Consider the following 19,378-nt stretch of genomic DNA (forward strand, 5'->3'; position numbering starts at 1 on the left):
TTAACTCTGACATTATTCCCATCACTAATTCTTCAAAGACTTCAAGTCTTTTCGATGAGGAGTTGTTCGACACTGAGACTACCATCAAAATACGCTCGTCAAAAACAGACCATGGAAAATACATTCACTGTTATGCATTCATGGACAGCAAGGTTGTTGGCCAAAACCTTTCTAAATTAAGGGTTTACGGTGAGTATCACACTCAAATATAATATATATAATTACCTGACGTTGCAATGATACATGGACACTTTTTGTCAAAGTTATCATCTAGGAAACAGAGTGTGTCCACTAAACCTATGAAATACACGAAATACAAAATTAATTCTGCCAACAGGGTTATCAATGCAATGCCGTCTATTTTACGTCATTTCAACATAGAATAACTTCATTTTTCATGCCGACATTTGAAAAGTTGAAAAGTTACGAGATAAATATGTAATACACCAAATAAGTAGAATTTATCATAAAGCTTTATCTTAAACAATTGTTCTTTATTTACCCCCAAGGCCCACCAGATGACGCTTATATCACCATTCCAGCGGATCTGCAAGATGGTATGGAAACAAATGTAACATGCAGAACATCTAATGGATACCCAGCTCATCTCATTCATTGGTACGTTGGGTCAAGAAACCTTACAGATAATTCATCGCTGGAGTCTTCATTGAATATAGCTGGTCGATACGATGCTGTAAGCACTCTGACTTTCGTACCGAAGAGGGTATACCATGGACAACGTCTTCTATGCCAGGCAGTTCAACCTGAAACACCCTTCGGTCGGTCATTGAATGATAGCATGGTTCTGAACATATATAAAGTATTCCTGCTATAAAAAATACAAGGGGTGTGTAGACCCTGTTCGAATACATTATTATAATTTCTGTGTATGCATTTCATTTTAGTAAACTGTTTACTTGATATATCTCTTAAATATTGAATTCGTACATTGGTAAATCTCTTATCATCCAAAGTAATTCTCAAAATGATTTAAAGTGTACACACGAAGAAAATTCACGAAAGTGATGATTATAGACAAAATATATATGGATGGAAAGGTATTGTCTTTTTATACACAAATATGTCACTAAAAAGTCTTATAGCTGTCGTGGAAATGCAAGAAATTAAATTATTAGACACCCTTCTCAGCCCCCCAGACCGACAATCACGCAGCCGAAAACGGTCGAGAATAATGACGTCACACAATCGACGAGCTCATCATCTCTCTGTCCATCATATGCACTGGATCACCTTACTGACCAGTTCAATATCTTCCGAATTTACCGTTTTCTTCATGTAATGTGATATTCAATTTCTGTTTTCGACAACTTCAGACCAAACGTGAATCAGAACTGTGTTCCTTTGCCAGTTTTTATTGAATTGTATACTGTAAAGACCGATTTTGTCCACTGCAGTCGTCATTGTGTTGCTCCACTCCAGTCAGTGAGTGAGTGAGTCGCTGCCCAAATATGAGAGAATCTAATCAAGAACTTGAAAATCAAAAGCAGCAATTAAGAAGTAAGATTTTATAAATACAGGACTGAATAGAATCTCACATGAAAATAAAAGAGAAAAAAGAGCTGGTAGGAACGGGGAAGGAATATAATTTAAAAAAAAATCCCGAACAAAAAAAAATCGAAGAGTTTCGAACCAGGATCCCCGCACTCAAAAAAACCTGCGTGCGTACAGATTTGTCCATAGACCCTGTCTCTATATCTGCCGGGTTCATAATGATATATAAACAAAGTGCGTTCGCTGCTGTTGCCTCGCAATGCTTCGGCAATCCAACTGCAATTCCAATCATTTCGCGATGGATATTGCCGTGTTTTTTGTGGTTCCTGAACTTGCTACGTAATTAAATTTCATAATTTTTATTCAGTTGTGAAGACAAATGTCTATGATTTATATTGATAATAATATCAATGTGGTGCAAGCATGATTTCTGTGAAAATATGCTTTGTTTATTCACGTATATTTCTTGAAAACAAATAATTTTTTCTAAGCTAAATATCGGTTACCAAAATATGTTAAATGTGCATTTCATTTTACTGTTCAGAAAATTCAAACTTTTATCTATGTAATAAGACCAATCTTGAGAGGAATAAACAATTCTAAGAGCAAAAAAACGCTAATTGGAAAGATCGTCTTCAATGGGCTGCTGTCAGGTTAGCTGCTCACTGCTCTTGGTGTGACGTCACTCAGCTGGAGCTCGCCAGAGGACGGACGAAGGCAGAAATATGCCATGAAAATAAGTCATTTTTGAGAGCTGATTTCTGCAAACTCTAATCACTATTTTAAAAAGTGAAGTTATATATCTGATTAGTAATACTTCCCCTTCACAATGATGACCACAAAAAGTCAATAAAAAATACCTTTGATTCTTCGGTTGTGTACTTTAAAAAGTAATCCGCTTTTTTATAATTTATTTTGTGTTCACTAGACGGCCCAATTGCATCGATTGCATTTCGACGACTTAACGTGAGCGGTGTTCATTTCATATTGAAATGTAAGTCAGATGCCAACCCTCCTGCTTTCAAAGTCAAGTGGTTCTGTGACTGTACAGAGCTCCAAGGTTGCCACAATACTTCGTTCAACGACACTCTGATAGAAGGTGATACTGTGAATTCAGCCGAGCTAACGATCGGAAAGCCCCGTTCAGGAGATCATTGTGAGTTCACATGCGTCGCTATTTCTACATTTGGAGAGGGAACTGCAGTCTTAAGCTCATCATTTTACGGTAAGAAGTAGGTTTCGTAAGGTTTCGGTTTAATTTGTATTCATTGTTAAACTCATGTTAGAACAATTAACAGCTTTTAAAAATTCTTTTGCATGCTTTTGCATGGTCCCATTCTTTATCTGTTACTGTGTTAGAATAAAATATTGGTTGTGCTTGATTTGATCCGAATCAGCATTTATGTTGGAGGTGCCATGGCCGAGCTGTGTCTGGCTATACATGGAGAGCGCGGTCAGGCGCCGATCCCCGCGGCTACGACATTTTTGCTCTTATATCCTGCATTCAGATACATGGAAATCCTTTACGCATTATTTGTAACTTGGTGTGCACTTGTTTGTTTAAAAAGTAAAAGCGTATCTTCCCTAATCCATCCTCTGTTGGAAATAATGATGGGACTTAATTACTCATGGTACCTCCTGGCTCTTTTTGTTGTAGAATTAAGACGTTTATGTCAAGGTTTTTTTTTCTCTGCATCACTTTTAGAATCACTTTAACCTTTTTTTCATTATACCTTTCTGTATTTTGTTCTAATTTTGAATCATTTCAATGCTGTATACCCCCCCCCCGAATAACAAATTATTCGCGTTTTTACTCACACTGTCTCAATCTAACTTAAATATTAATAAAACATGAGCACATAAGTAAAGGTGAGGTACGAATTATTTTGAAGGCCCATCTTACCATTTTACAAGGGATATTTTTTTTAGAACATGCGGTTAAAGTTCAGGTCATAATGACACGCTTGATAGACTACATGTCACGAGTCCGGGTAAGAGTAAACGCCATCGACATTCAAACAAGCCGATGGCACAATCCCTCCTCCATGGTTTTAGGTCCAACTTTTTAACCCCGCCTTTTATTTCATTAATAAGGGAGATCATGGCATTCTTTTTTTCTTTCACGAAGATTATTATAAAACCCCGGTTTAACCAATGATGTGTACGTAGACGATAATTGATTGACGTGGAACGTTGTTTCGTCTTGCAGTCGCGCGTGACTAGCAAGTTGACTATTGTTTTCACTGCAGCCTCCTCATTTGTTAATCGTTTCGCTTTTTTGGCACGCGGTTACTAGGGCCTTTCGGTTAGCTCGGCGGTGGCAAAATATATTTTTTTCATGGAGCAGGGTCAAAACGGAAGTCAAACTTCGAAGGCGTTTTTCTCTTGATTTTTATTTTCAAGAGCCCAATTCTTCCTCCATTCTAAAGCTAATATCTCCACTAATATTTACTCCTAGGGGTCGAGTGATATATCAAATTAAAGGTAAAGAAACGGGGAATAATAATCACTAAAAAAGTTGGATTGGAAAAATTCCGACTTGTCTCTCATTTCGGTATGCCGAGTCACATATTTACCTGATCCAATAAGATGTGTCAGCTAATCACTAAAGTATAATCGACTACTAAATTTATTGTTTAAAAAAAGCTAATGGTGACTAAATAGTTTCATTGTACGTGTCATATCACGTCTTACGATAAAATACAGCCATCCCAGATTTACCTTCTCGACTCATCGTCGACCAGAACCAGACATCTTCAACGGTAATGACGGGCCGAAGAAATTATTAACAAGATTATTTGGTTAAAGTGGTGTACTTAATAACCGTAACTCCATTTTTTTTAATATCCTTCACAACTATCTACTCTTAATATTTAGCTAATCAAGATCCAACTACTAGTAATCAGCTAATTGTCGACCAGAAGCAGACGACATATTAAACCATCTACCCTGTCCAAGAACAAGGACGAGTTTTTCAACCAGCACTGTGTCCAGTTCCAATGAATCACATATCACTTTTACCGTTCATTTCATTTCATCACTGTTGTATATGAAAAGCATTCTCGAGAGAAAATATTCTTTGATTTGATTTTTTTTCCTTTTCAATTGATTTAAAATATACTTTATCGTCTCTGTCTATTGATAGACGCATTAAAAAATAAATATAGCCACAACTTGATTTTTTCTTTTTTTGAAACATCTTTTTCCGGTTATATTTTTTTCTCTCTCCAGTTTTGTTTTGGAATGGCTGGAAAATATATAGAAGTATAATAAGGAGGCGCGATAGCTCAGTTGGTAGAGCGGGGATTCGTATTCTGGTGACCCGGGTTCGATTTCCACTTGGTGCGCTAGTGCCCTTTGGCAAGGCATTAATCCTCAGTACCAGGTCATTCGGATAGGACCTTAAGCCGTTCGGTCCTCTGGTTGCTTGCTTACAAGCATTCATTAGAAGCATTTCTTAGAAATCAGGTAAAAAAAATATCAAAACCAATTTTACTCTATTTCGGTCAAATAAACGGTAAATTCAATTTGTGTTCTTATACATCCTTATCTTCTCTTGTAAGTACATTTCTTATATTCTCGGCTTTCGGTTTTTTTTTTGCATCATTAACCTAATCAATCGAGTGGTCTGTCATTTTGCAAAACGGACGTTGCATGATAAGAAATAAGAAGGGAAATGATCATGTCTCTACAATTTGGATAGGAGTATGGTATGACGAAACTAAATTCTAATCAGACATGTTCCCTTATCGGCTTTAAAATAAACACATCGTCTATTTCTTTATATGTAGTATGTTACTCTCTTGAACGCACTTAACATAATATGCAGCTGATCTACGGTAGATGTGAAGTAAGTGACTTTGTGTTATCTCTGTTTTTTAGTCTTTTGGAAGAGTTTGATTCCAACAATGAAAACAACATGAGTAAACATGTGATGCTCTACAAAATAGAATTAAAGAAACGCACATAAATTAGTCTCTTGGTAGAAAAGCAGAGGTCACTTGTCATGCGCCTTAATTTTGCCTTAGTGTCTATAGCAACAGCTTAAGGAGTGTCCCGTAAACAAATTTAGATATATTTGTCTTTCATCCTAATGACTGAAATGCTTTCAATACCTCCAAAGCCAATAATCCGTCCACGCAACAAAATAATTTTTCATGAACCCTAATAGAAAGAGCGCCAACTCTTGTTTAACAAATTTAGCATGATATCTATATAGTAAACTGTCATTGATAAATGTATGTCATGGTTATGAAACCGATTTGCTATTGAATATAAAAGGTATCACAACGGGATACATCTCAGACCGATACACCAAAGCAATTATTTTGCTCTACATCTTTTCTCCCACTTATCACTCTATGTGCTTGCACTCGTAATCAGCCGTCATTTACTGCACACACTTGACATTGGTTGTGTCGATAACTGAATGATGTTGCTTATTCGTGGACAAATTATTTCAATGTTTCTTAGTGTAATCACTTCAACAATTGGTAAACTTTATTCACTTGTCTAATGTAGTTCAAATGGGAACATGGATATATGTACTATTATGAAGGTATATTGTAGGTATATATTTATAGTTGTAGCTTTTATAACTTCAATATATTAGATGTATACCACTGAGATTCTGACTCAGCATGGGGAATATAAACGATCTCAGTATAACTATGATCATTCATTTTTAAAAAGTCGAGAAAATGTATTAATCAACATAGACGTGGATGAATATCAAAACATTTTTTTTCTAGGAAAGACAAAATACCCACGAAAACATCCATCATCGCCTACTACGGTTTATTGAATAACTCCGAAATTTGCGTCGTTCTGTAAAAAAATCCTTTAGATTTTCATTGTGCAGATAGCGTTAATGTATCTCATGTTAACCGTATCACTAGTTCGTTCTCTAAGATCACGTGTTTCTTAAACAATACAGGATACCATGCATTTGAAGTGTCTATCCGGACAGACTCTCTTCAGTCATGGGCGAAGATTTCACCATGGTCTGTTCCTTCACACCTGAAACCAAATATCGGCGAGTGATTTGGACCAGGGATGAATACATCCAAGTGGCATCTCATTCATGTTGGATGAATCAGCTCTGCACAGGGTATTCCATTCCAACCCCATCAAAATTCAGATTTTTGGCCGATAATTCCAGCGGAAATTTAACAATAATAAAGCTTGACAAGAATGATAGCGGCAATTACCATTGTTCATTAAGCAGGACTAATGGAATAGAGCGAACAGGATTATCCAGCATGGAAGTAAGACCGCTGCCACCAGGTATATTCATAATTACATACGATGCATGAATAGAAAATAACGGTTTTCAAAATAACTCAGGATTAAACTTATTGTTGTATAAATATCAGTGTGGCATGTTTTTTGAAAAAATGCCACAATAAACATTAAAACACACCTAGGAGTAAATGGGTTAGTTTGTAAAAACATCCAGCAAGCAAGTGAGAGCGCTACCACCATGTTCATTATTGCTTAGGTTGCATGCAAGCGTTACATAGTACATAAATTTTGTACAGCATTATTTTTTTCAGAATTCCATCTTAGGATATCACTTTGAAATTGTGAGTAAATTTATTAAGGATACAAGATTACTGACTACTGGCTAAGCTCAAAATGTAGGGTCGAAATAGTATGGTACTTAACTACTTATAAAATGAATTTGGTTTTGATAACTATCATATCAAAACAAAACGATTCTCAGGCAAATCAATTTTTTATCAATGTTAATCATCTTTTATCGTGAAAAAAATCGTAGGGGGAAAAATCTTTTAAAAAATCTAAAGACTCTAAGAAATAAACAATCTATGTATTTTTTCCATTTCATTATCAGCTCCACCAAATGGAATCATTATTACTACTGGAAGAGGCAACCGCTTCTACTGTAACAACCTCTCTATCATGTCTTTAACGGTAATGGCTGAAGCACCATATAGCATCACATGTGAAGCATCACAGGCAAGGCCTCCTGCACTACTACAATGGCATATACCAGATGACATGGCCGTTATTCATCAGGATCAGGCAGATGTCATTCAATACGGGTCCTACAACTCCCACAAAGCTTTGACAATCATACCATCCAGGAATGACCAAGGAAAGATTCTCAGCTGCATCGCATCACACCCTGAACTACAAAATGACCTTCGGTGTTCAATCAGTCTGATGGTTCAAGGTACGTATCAGGTAGATATATTATCAACCTTTAAGGTTCCATGTCATTACCCGGGTCAACGTCCTTGGTTAGTTATTGACAATGTCTAGGTGATGACTTTATTGAGGCCAACAAGACGTTGAGAACGACTTTTACATGAATAAACATGATATATGCAATTTCCTTGATACATCGGATGTATGATCGACCACAACTTCTGTCACCCTATGCGAAATTTGGTCGCATTCTAATCATGTCTACTAGGTATGTATATGATATTGAATATTACTTTATGTTAGAGCACCACGTTCCATTTCTTTATCGCCCTCCTTTCATTTCGCTTTCTCAACGTCTCTTTCCCTCAATTTTGTAGTTTGGCCTAAGAATGTGTTGCTCTTTTCAACTGGAATTAACCAGTCCCAGTCATACGAGATCTACGTCCAAGAAGATTCACCGACATCGATCACGTGTAAAAGTATTGGAACCTTCCCCGCAGTTGAGCTAGCATTGGATCTTCTGTGTGACTCTGGCATTATTCCCATCAAAAATTCTTCGAGGACTCCAAATCTCTTCGACCAGAAGCTGTTCGACACTGAGACTACCATCAAAATACGCCCGACGAAAACTGATCACGGAAAATACATTCAATGTTATGCATTCATGGACAGCGAAGTTGTTGGCCAAAATCTTTCCAAATTAAGGGTTTACGGTGAGTATCACAATCAAAATATAATCCGTATGTTATCTGAAAATGCAATGATAGACCTACTTGGACACTTCTCGTCAAAGTAAACTATAAAGGAACAGAATGAGTATATTAAACTTTTGAGATACATGAACTACAAATTAAATTAACCAACAGGGTTATCAATTCAGTGGCGTCTATTTCACTTCATTTGAACATAGATCTTAACGTTTTCGTGGCAACTGAAAACTACTTCTGCAGTATTATTTTTCATAATGCTTCACCTTAAATGGTTGTTGTTTTTCTTCTCAAGGCCTACCAGATGACGCTAATATTACCATTCATGCGGATCTGCACGATGGTATGGAAACAAATGTAACATGCAGAACATCTAATGGATACCCACCCCCTCTCATTCATTGGTATATTGGGTCAAGAAATCTTACAGATAATTCATCGCTGAATTATTCATTAAATTCTGCTGATCGGTACGATGGTGTAAGCACTCTGATCTTCGTACCAAGGAGATTTGACTATGGGAAACGTCTTTTCTGCCAGGCAGTTCAACCTGAAACACCCTTAGGTCGCTCATTGAATTACAGCATGGTTCTAAACATATCGTGTGAGTATTCATTTCAGAAAAAAAAACATGAAGAAATTATAGACCTGGATTGTTCACATTCATGTTTAATGAAAGTTGAATTTTAATATCCTAATATTGTGTCTTTGCATTTTACAAAGGAGGGTGGATGGATGACGGCTAGTTAGATAGCCTGTTAATGCTATTCACCTTTAAGAATTGTCTGTTGAATATTGCTAGATATCTTATCATCCAAAACAATGCTCAAAAAGCATTATAAAGTCACTCATTATTTTCAAAATGCATTTTGTTTCCTAGACGGCCCTTTTGCATCCATTACGTCTCGACGACTTATCAGGAAAGGGATACATGTCGGTTATGTGTTGAAATGTACGTCTGATGCCAACCCTCCTGCTTTCAAAATCCAGTGGTTCTGTGACTGTACAGAGCTCCAAGACTGCCACAATAAAACGGTCAACGGTACTATGATCGAAGGTGAAACTGTAACTTCAACTGAACTAGCAATAGGAAACCCACTCTTAGAAGATCACTGTGAGTTCAGATGCATCGCTATTTCCACAGATGGCTCTGGAACTGCAGTCTTAAACTCATTTTACGGTAAGGAGTAAGTTTTGTATAAGGTTTCTCAATCATGCGTATCTATTGTGTTACTCCTGTTAGAAATAATTTAAGAAAATAATATCTACCTGACTAAACTGTATGTGTCAACTAATTACTCAAACATAATTGACTACTACGTTTATTGTTAGAAAATGGTAAATGATGTCTAAATATTTTCATCGTGCATGATTCATCATCTCTTACGATGAAATCCAGCCATCCCTGATCCACCTTCTCGACTCATTGTCGACCAGAACCAGACGACATCTTCAACCTTTTTGTGGCGGTGCAATGAAATAACTTTTATGATTCTTTGCTGAAAGTGATATCCTTAATAACCGAAATTCATTTTCTCAAATGTCCTTACAAACTCGCAACTCTAGAGAATGTAGTTATTAAAGATCCAACTTCTCGACTTATTGTTACCAGAAGCAGACAATATCTTAAACTTATTTGTCCAAAAACAAGGACGAATTTAAGCTCCACAAAGAGGTGAATCGGCAAGTTTTTCAACTTAGGCAGAGTCCAGATTGAGTCAGATATCAATGTAACTTTTCATTCACTTCTATCACAATTTTATATGGTGATATTTTTCAAAATATTTTTTTCTCTGCTTTGCTTTCTTTTTTCAATGCATCAAAAATGTGCTTGATACTCTCTGATGTCTATTGATCGAGCATCAACAATAAGAATATATAGTCTCAACTTCACATTCCTTTTTTAAAGACATCTTTGTCCAATTATATTATTTTTACTCTTCAGGTTTTTTTAATGGCTGAAAACAAAATATATTGCCGTATCATGGTAGTCTATTTCAGTCTAAAAAGTCCCAGTGAGTTTAAATTCTCTTGGAATACTTCCTTTACTTTCTCATACGTACTTATATTCGGTGCTTCCGAATGATCTGTCAGTTAGCGAAACGAATTTTGCATAATGTCAGAGGTAACATACACATGTACGAATTGGTAGCCTTGATTGTCCCCCCTTTTTATACACTTATTGTTTGGAAGAGTTTTTGAGTCTGGAAGTGGAATAAGGTTATTGAAATATGTGATGCTCTGCACAACAGTATTATACAAACAATGCACATAGCTGAGTGGGAGATTTCTTGAGGATAGATGCCGCACTGTGTTATAGCTTTTAGGTGAGTACCCAAGGCGTGCCAACAAAAGAGCAAATCCTGCGGGTATTTTTGTGCGAAAATTACTCTTTTATACCTCGATGCCTTGTACACTTTCTGTAGATGAAATGTATGACCATGAGTGGTAAAAATAGCTTAGGCCGACCGGCAAAAGGATGGTCTTTTTTCCGTACAAAATATACATATTTTGCACATTAATTTGCGTTAGTGTAAAATGAAAAAGACATATGTGTAAGTGAGATCGATTAAAAATAATGCAACACTTACACAATTTTGAAACGAACTTAAGGCTTCAGTTACCTTAACAGTGGCTATTCTTCTACCAGAGGATTTCACCATGATTACTACTTGAAAGAGCGCCAGCTCTTGGAGTTATTTAGCATGGTATTTTCAATTGGCATTTTAAGGAATTTCTATCAAGATTGAGAAAGCGATTCCCTTGATATTAGGTACTACATTTTGACAACACTTGTCATAAATCACCGACCGATACTCCATAATGTGCGGTCTAATAGTTTAATCTTTGTTCATGTTCGCAATCTGTTTGTGTTCGTGATCCAGCATTGTATTCCATTGATACCTCGAAACTGTGTCGATGACTGCAAGATGATGTGTATTCGTGGATCAACTATTTTCATATTTCTTAGCCTAATCATTGCAAACTTTGGTAAATATTTGAGTTTGTCCTTTTTTATAAACGTAGTTAACATGGGAACTTGAGAATTATAAAACAATGTGCTCGATGATGAATTCGACAAAAAGCCATTGGATTCAAACCTGTGACAAGCTATCGTAAGCCCTAAGGTAGTATAATTCACACACTTTTAGTTTATGTATAAAAGATTTGTTGATATTCGAAAAAAAACCCCTCTCATCAGCACAAGATGTTTTCTAAAAAAAATTGAATATAAGTATTAAAATGTTAGTAGTCATTATTTTCTGTTCCAACTCTCTCCATTAACTTAGAGTTACATTCATAGCCGTTCCAAACGGAAATTAGTTCCATCAATTTCCTTGTTCTTTCACCCATGTAGGAAACCATGTATTTGAAGTGTCTATCCAGACAGATTCTCTTCCAGTCATCGGTGAAGATTTCACTCTGGTCTGTTCGTTCACTCCGGAAACCAGGTATCGACGAGTGGTTTGGACCAAGGTAACAACGTACATGTGGCCTCTCATCCATGCTGGAGGAACAATAAATGCGCTTATTACATTCCTTCGCCATCAAAATTCAGCTTTTTAGCGGATACTTCCACCGGAAATTTAACAATAAAAAGGCTTCATGGAAATGACGGCGATATTTACCACTGCTCATTGCGCAGCACGCATGGGAGAGTGAGTGTTGGATCAGCTAGCAAGCCAGTGTGGCCGTTAACACCAGGTGTGTTCGATCATTTCAAGGGCTTTTTAACATTGTACACACGTTATATATGAGATAAAATTAAATTATTTCTCATTTGAATGTGCTTTGTGGTTTCTGTGGAATACTGGTTTTGTCTGCTTTGTTGATAAACCATATAGCACATTAAGCTTGTTTGGTTATTTCAAATCATGGAAATAGGCTATCATAGAGTAGAGATATTTGCAAAAGACATTGACAGAATGACATTTAATCAATGTGTCCGTTATTTCTTTCCGTTACCAGTTGCGCCAAATAGCGTCTTCATCAAAGATGGAAGAGGGACCATGAACTGCGTTGACAACCTCTCTGTGCGATTAACTGCCCAAAAACAATTAGAGATCACTTGTCAAGCAGGTCGGGCAAGACCTCCTCCAATACTTGAATGGCAACTACCAGATACCACGAATGGTTTTACAGCTGTTATTGATCACCAGTATGATGTCGTACAAGACGGATCTTACATCTCCCAAAGATCTTTGAGATTCACACCCTCCAGGAATGACCAAGGAAAGATTCTCATCTGCGTTGCATCACATCCAGAACTAACAGAAAACCTTCAGTGCTCAGTTCATCTAATTTTTCATGGTATTCTTATTTGTAACTGTATATACATCTGTCCGAATGCCATAAACCTGGGTCCAAGATCTTTTCATATTTTGTCCATGTGTTTTTTTTTATATATATAATTAATAGGTTTAAGGTATCAGGTCGTTTTCCAGTATATATAGCTGTCCATGTTTTGACACCTACACTTTGAATCAATTCCATGTAAAAGGTGCAATCCTCCACCCTAGTAAAACAGAATTTTAGACTTGTTTGTACTGTTCTGGTAAGATGGACATGTACAATTTTAGTCGTGTGTGTCACACGCACACGAACCGAATAAAAATGATAAAAGCATTATAATTTTAGTATTTTCATATTTTTCTTGCGTAAAAGGAAAACACAGAGATGTGGATTGATAAACATGATATTAATCATAATACTGCTTTTAAGCCTTTGTAATGAAATTGCTTGGTATGTTATCTACTTCTCTATCTAGTTCCTCCCTCTGGGATGAGGATCTTTCTCGCTGGAAGTGGAATGGAATCTCTGCAAACATTCCTAAACGTCAATGAAGATTTACCGACTACAATCACTTGCAAAACCATTGCCTCATTCCCAGCGACTGAACTATCGTGGATATTAATTGGTACAAATGGCAGTAATCCTATAAACGCAAACGTTTCAAATACTCACAATATGTTAGATGATAATTTATTCGACACCGAGAGTACAATCACAATACACCCGGACAAGATGGACCATGGGAATTTAATTCAATGCTATATATCTCTGGACGGGGCCTTTGTCGATATACTTACAGCCACTTTAAGGGTCATCGGTAAGTGATAAATTCCATCATATTGTGCTCGTAAGATTCGTATTATTAGCATGATTAACATCAACGTTAAAATATTTTACTACAATCCTATGATATCTCCAAAAGTAATTCCACAACTTAGTTATCGTCAAAAGGTTTCATTTAACATATTTAAGTTAGTTCAATCTGAATTTAATGTTATCTCTGGGTTTCTCCTTGTCGAAAAGTTAAAATGACAATTAGACATTTGAAGAGTTTAGTTACAAAGGAGGTTAGGTCGACTTTGGATCATTCCGAGAAAAAACATACCCTTTTTTCACTTTTTGCCATATTCTTGTGAGAAACTATATTGTCATGAATACTACCCTATCATGTGAACATAAAATTGGGTATATAAGAAATCTACCTGTCTTCATTTTTTTCTAAATATTTTTAACAAAATCATCATTGTGGACCTAATCCTTTTTGCAAGTAAACTGAAATGAATCCAATCTTTTTTTATTAAAAACGAACCTTTTTCTATGCCACTGTCATTCACGCTTTTATTTGAATTTCAAATTGTCTTTGGTATCATCAGAGTGACTAAAAATTCAGAGACAGAAAACAATCAAATTTATGGAAAATTTACCTTACCCCTTTTTGGCAAATGAGTTCTTCAGAATGTAGTTGCAAAAGTGGCTAGGTCCACTCAAATAATATATATTTTTTTAATTCTCCCATATTGCACTATTCTAATGCGAAAATGATTTTTATTTGATGCCCTACCATGAGAAAATAAAATTGGGTATAGAGAAATCTACCTGTCTTCATAATTTTTAAGATATTCTTATCCAAAAAAAATATGTGTGGACGTAACCCCTTTTGAAAAAAAAATGATTTTCTTTTCCATTTTAGTTCATATTTTTAATAGGAATTTCAACTTTGGTAGCATCTTTGTTAGAGCTACTTACAACTATTCATGAAGACATACAAATCAAATTTGATGAAAAATGGACCTAACCCCTTTTGCAAGTGAGCTCTTCATTTGTGGAGTGTATGCAAGCAAGGATGTACTGTTCCTAGACTTAATATTTTTTTGTTTATCTGAAAGGCCTACCAGATGATATCATAATTACGATTCCAGATGATCTCCATGACAGTACAGAAAGCAACATAACTTGCAGAGCTCTTAATGCATACCCTACTCCACTCATACATTGGTACATCGGATCACAAAACTGACAGATAAATCATCTCTGCGTTCTTCACTGAATTCTGCTTATCGCTATGATACTACAAGTACACTGTCACTTATACCATCGAGGTTTGATCATGGGAAACTTCTGATTTGCCAGGCAATTCAACCTATAGTACCCGGAAGGCGGTCAGTGAATGATAGCATGGTTCTAAACGTATTATGTGAGTATGCTATTATCAAACTACCAAAACTTGGGAAATACAGTTCAGCATGTGACGCGAGGTTATCCAAATATTCGTAAAACTTCAAAGTGTACATGTCTATTTTTGCATTTAGCGACTATATAGAGGTCTGTAATATCTTGATATTTTTTACATCGAACTCTAGAACCGCTAGACCTGTTCTCGGTTTGTACCTAGTTTATATTCTTAAAGGTACTAAAAACGCCCTCAACCATTTGTCATAAATGTGTCAGTGGTTTTATTTTTTTCTGTATTACCTGAATCATGCATGAATCCATGAGCGTCGAGATTTTTCCTTTGCTGGTAATGCCGTAGATGACATATACAAGAAACTACAGTTAGATACCTATATTTTAAGTTTCATATACCACTGAGGATGGCTTCAAACACACGGTTGAACTCGGGATTCCGGTGACGGAAGTACCAACCTCTGAATGCACGGAGTCCTTTAAAATATTTTTTGAAGATGAATTGCTAAAATGAAACCACAAACTCTTTTTGGAAAATGTCTCTTACCAACTCTTTACCTTTAAAACATAGCTATTCCAGATCCAACTTCTCGGCTCATCGTCGACCAGAACAAGACGACATCTTAAACCATCTTTGTTGACGAAGAGCAAGGACAAGTTAAAGCTCAACAAACAGGTGAATCGGTAACCTTTTGGACTTAAACACTGCCCATTTTTCAATGGATCGTAATTACGTCACTACCAATTTCCTTCAATCGCATTTTATGTGGCCATGTTTCTAAAAGGAAAATGTCTTTAATTTGCTTGTGTTTCATCTTTTGCAGTTGACTAATATATTTCATACTCCCTGTTTTCAGGACATCTTTTTCCAATAAGATTTTTTTTCACTCTAGTTTTGTTTTGGAGTGGCTGGAAAAAAAATATATTATCTACTACATCAAATTATATTTATTTCTGTGTAATAAACTGTGCGTTCAAATACTTTTCGAATACTATATACGTATACCTTCTCATGCGTACTTTTCTTATATTTTCTGCCTCTGTTTTTTTTTGGGGGGGGGGTCAGTGATCTGTTCCCTCGAGTGATTCACTATTTTACGAATCGCACGTTGGGGCTTTACACTTTGAATAAGAGAATAAGTTGATGAGGGTGATATCTAATCAAACGTATTCCTAATTAATAAACTTTTGACTTTCAAAAACACGCATCCATTTCTTTACACATTCTGTGTTACTCTCTTGAAAAGAGTGTAATACGATCTATGGTCGATGTGAAATAAGCAAATCGGTGTTCTTGATTTTTGTTCTTCTATTTTTTTATTTTCCTTTTGAAGAGTTCAATTCTAGCTGTAAAATTAGGGTATGTCAAAATATCATGCACTACCCATCAATAAGTTGAGTAAGTTGCTTTAAACGCGGTGCACGCGAGGTTTCTTGATAAAAATTGCCGCAATGCGCACGATTCTTTAAACAGGCGAGTGCAAAATACGCACAATCAAATATGCCTTGCTGGCTTTGTGTTTTTGTAATAAACCCGGGGGGCCACTTACATTGACGAGTGGATACCATGCGCGACCAAAAAACACGTAAAAAGGATGTCTTTTTCACGATAGGGCACGTTACGTACGTAACGTGGTAAGGGTCTCAAAAACGCAAAATAATGAAAAAAATGGTATCTATTTCACTAGGAAAATTACGTGTTTAGGGTCGAATTTGCGGGGATGATGAGACAAAATTAAAATGTCTTATAAAGGATGTCCTTTTTGCCCCAACACTACGTGTTTATAGAGTCCGATTTGCGCGGGGTGTAGAAGGTTGGGTCGTACTAAATCAAATAAGGTAAAGCCGACGACCGAAGGACCCGTAACAATAAAACATTCCTGTACTTGTTTACGGGTTCATTTCAGGGAATATTTGCCAAGAATATCGTTTTGTTTCGAATACTTGTTAAGGGTAGGGTAAACACGCCAATACTTGTTAAGGGGTGCATTTTCAAAATATGGAAATTACGTGTTTAGGGTGCTTTTCGAGACCCCATGGTCGCGCATGGTATCCACTCGTGAATGGAAGTGCCCCCCCCCCCCGGGCTAATAAAAGAATATTGGTTCCTTCATTAGTATGAGCACAATGCTTCGAATACCTCCAAAAGTCACTTTTTTCTTTTACCAAAAGTAATTTGCCATGTTTACTGGAAGTAAGAGCGCCAGCTCTTGTTCAACAAATTTAGCATAGTACCTAGCTATATTGTTGTTTTCGTGGTTATGAAACCGATTTGATACTAGATAGCAGGACCTATGATGTCATAAATCCCTATCCGATACTCCAACGAATATGTTTGTCATGTTAGTAGGTTTACATATTTTTTCCCGTTCTCATTCTCTTTGTTTGCACTCATAATCAGCCTTCGTATACTGGAAATACTTGTCATTGCTTGTGCCGATAACTGAACAATGCCAATTATTCGTGAAGAATTTATTTCCGTGTTTATTTGTCTTTCCATTTCAACCATTGGTAAATATATACAGTATATATCTTCTTTAATTGTGAAAATATAATGTCATGTTATTAAGTTTCATTGTGTGGTTTTGAAGGAATTATATTCGAACTTGAAGTTGGATTATCCATTTGTAGGTCTAATGATTTCAACATAATAGAAAACCAGTGTGAAACTGCCTCAGCATGGAGGATACAAATGATCTCAGTATATGATCGCTTCAATTTCAGAAATCTAGACAATGTATTGATTAACATTAATGTGGATTGGATATCATTATTTTTTTCTAGGAAAGACAGAACATTCGCTAATACAACCATCATTGGCGACGATGGTTTGTTAAATGACTCAGAAATTTGTGTCGATCTTTTATAATTTCAATGACGTTTAAACATATCTTACCTTAAGAGTCTCACTAGTTTGTTCCCTAATTGTTAAATGTTATTAATTTGTACATATATATATATAGTTGTTGGTCTGGTAATTTAAAATATAAACCTGCATACCACCTTGATGCTGTCTCAGCATGGAGAATATATAAATGATGTCAGTATCTGATCGTTTCAATTTCCAAAATCTTGACATGAATGGCAATACAATTATTTCTAGGAAAGACTGAATAACCATCAATATCACTATCACTGGCGACGACGGTTTCTTAAATAAATCAGAGATTTATGTTGTCCTGTTAAGATTTCCTTCAACTGTTCAAATGGCAAATAACATTAAAAACGTATCTCATGGTAGCCATCTCGCGAGTTGTTCCCTACAATCATGTTTTTCTTATACCATGTAGGACACCATGCATTTGAGGTGTCTATCCAGACAGACTCTATTCCAATCATTGGCGTAGATTTCACCCTGGTCTGTTCGTTCACACCTGAAACAAGATATAAGCAATTGGTGTGGAAAAAGGGTGAAAACATCCAAGTGGCATCGCATTCTTGTTGGAGGTCCCTTTACTACTGTCCAGTGAATTCTATTCCATTCCCATTAAAATTCAGCCTTAAAACCGACAATTCCAGCGGAAATTTAACTATAAGAAACCTGAACGAGGACGATATCAGCGATTACCGCTGTTCATTAAGCAGTGGAGAGATTTCAGGATCCGCTATCAAGCAAGTGAAGCCTCTTACACCAGGTATGCTTTTCATTGCCTGAATGGCATGTAGAAGTATATAATATTAGTTGATATGGATTAAAGCTCTGTCTATTAATTTACGTGTACTACATCACTGGAGTATTTCGTAAAAAAAATGTCACAATGTACCTTGATAAAAGAAGATTAAGGAGCTATCAATGAATGTTTGAATATGTTGATTGTTATATGTCTTTTAACTCATCTAAATGTTTACAAGTCGGATCTTCGTCAAAAACCTAAGTATCTAAATGATTTTGGAAAAGCTTTAATATAAATGACTCAATATCGCAGATGAAGTCGACAGAAAGTTTCAAAAGAGAGTCAAATCGAAGAAAACATCCCCTTGTCCTTCACCAGATCCACCGAATAGAATATTGATCACCGCTGGAAGAAAGACTCTTTACTGCTTTAACAATATATCTGTTACGGCCGGAACACAACATAACATCACATGCGAATCAATGTGGGCTAGGCCTCCAGCAATATTAAAATGGCGTATACCAGAATGTGTGCCTGCCGTCGTCCAAGATCAGTCTGATGTCATTCAAGGCAACTTTTACATCTCCAGGAAAACGGTAACAATCACACCCTCAAGGGACAATCACGGAAAGATTCTCAGCTGCACAGCATCACATCCAGAACTAGAAAAGGAGCTCAATTGCTCAGTGGTCCTAAAAGTTCAAGGTATGTAATACCTTTAATGTCATGAGCCGAGTAAAGGTCTTTGGTTAGTTTTGGATAATGTGAAAGTGTTGATACTATTACTGTCTCCACATGAATCAACGCCATATAGGTATATTTTCTGTTACCTTGGCTTTTTGGGCCTCGTTGAAATGAGAGATCAGCACTTCGACTCTTGACTTTGAGTTTTGGTAC

The 19,378-nt window shown here is 36.3% G+C and overlaps 2 protein-coding genes across 2 annotated transcripts in view; both read left to right on the forward strand.

Annotated features, from left to right (window-relative positions):
- LOC121419615 lies at nucleotides 1-18,522 on the forward strand. The gene is made up of 10 exons (XM_041614072.1): nucleotides 1-189; nucleotides 510-820; nucleotides 2,512-2,737; nucleotides 7,367-7,708; nucleotides 8,061-8,396; nucleotides 8,686-8,994; nucleotides 9,271-9,570; nucleotides 12,360-12,701; nucleotides 13,159-13,500; nucleotides 18,158-18,522. The coding sequence occupies exons 1-10, from the start codon at nucleotides 141-143 to the stop codon at nucleotides 18,520-18,522; spliced, it is 2,922 nt and encodes a 973-aa protein (XP_041470006.1). The 5' UTR covers nucleotides 1-140.
- LOC121419616 (B-cell receptor CD22-like) overlaps nucleotides 14,708-19,378 on the forward strand; it is an 8,283-nt gene continuing 3,612 nt past the window's right edge. Inside the window, exons 1-4 of the mRNA XM_041614073.1 lie at nucleotides 14,708-14,877; nucleotides 15,439-15,543; nucleotides 18,158-18,502; nucleotides 18,860-19,186. Coding sequence (XP_041470007.1) covers nucleotides 18,964-19,186 — 223 coding nt within the window. The 5' untranslated portion in view covers nucleotides 14,708-14,877; nucleotides 15,439-15,543; nucleotides 18,158-18,502; nucleotides 18,860-18,963. The remainder of the gene's footprint in view (nucleotides 14,878-15,438; nucleotides 15,544-18,157; nucleotides 18,503-18,859; nucleotides 19,187-19,378) is intronic.

Source organism: Lytechinus variegatus, chromosome 8, assembly GCF_018143015.1.
Source record: "Lytechinus variegatus isolate NC3 chromosome 8, Lvar_3.0, whole genome shotgun sequence".
Taxonomy (NCBI): domain Eukaryota; kingdom Metazoa; phylum Echinodermata; class Echinoidea; order Temnopleuroida; family Toxopneustidae; genus Lytechinus; species Lytechinus variegatus.

What these genes read in the sequence shown, in the direction of transcription:
- LOC121419615 (XM_041614072.1), top strand. Translation starts at nt 141, where the DNA reads ATGGACAGCAAGGTTGTTGGCCAAAACCTTTCTAAATTAAGGGTTTAC. An exon ending in TGGTTCTGAACATATATAAA is followed by an intron (nt 821 to 2,511) that starts GTATTCCTGCTA and finishes TTGAAATGTAAG; the next exon opens with TCAGATGCCAACCCTCCTGC. An exon ending in CATGGTTCTAAACATATCGT is followed by an intron (nt 8,995 to 9,270) that starts GTGAGTATTCAT and finishes TTTGTTTCCTAG; the next exon opens with ACGGCCCTTTTGCATCCATT.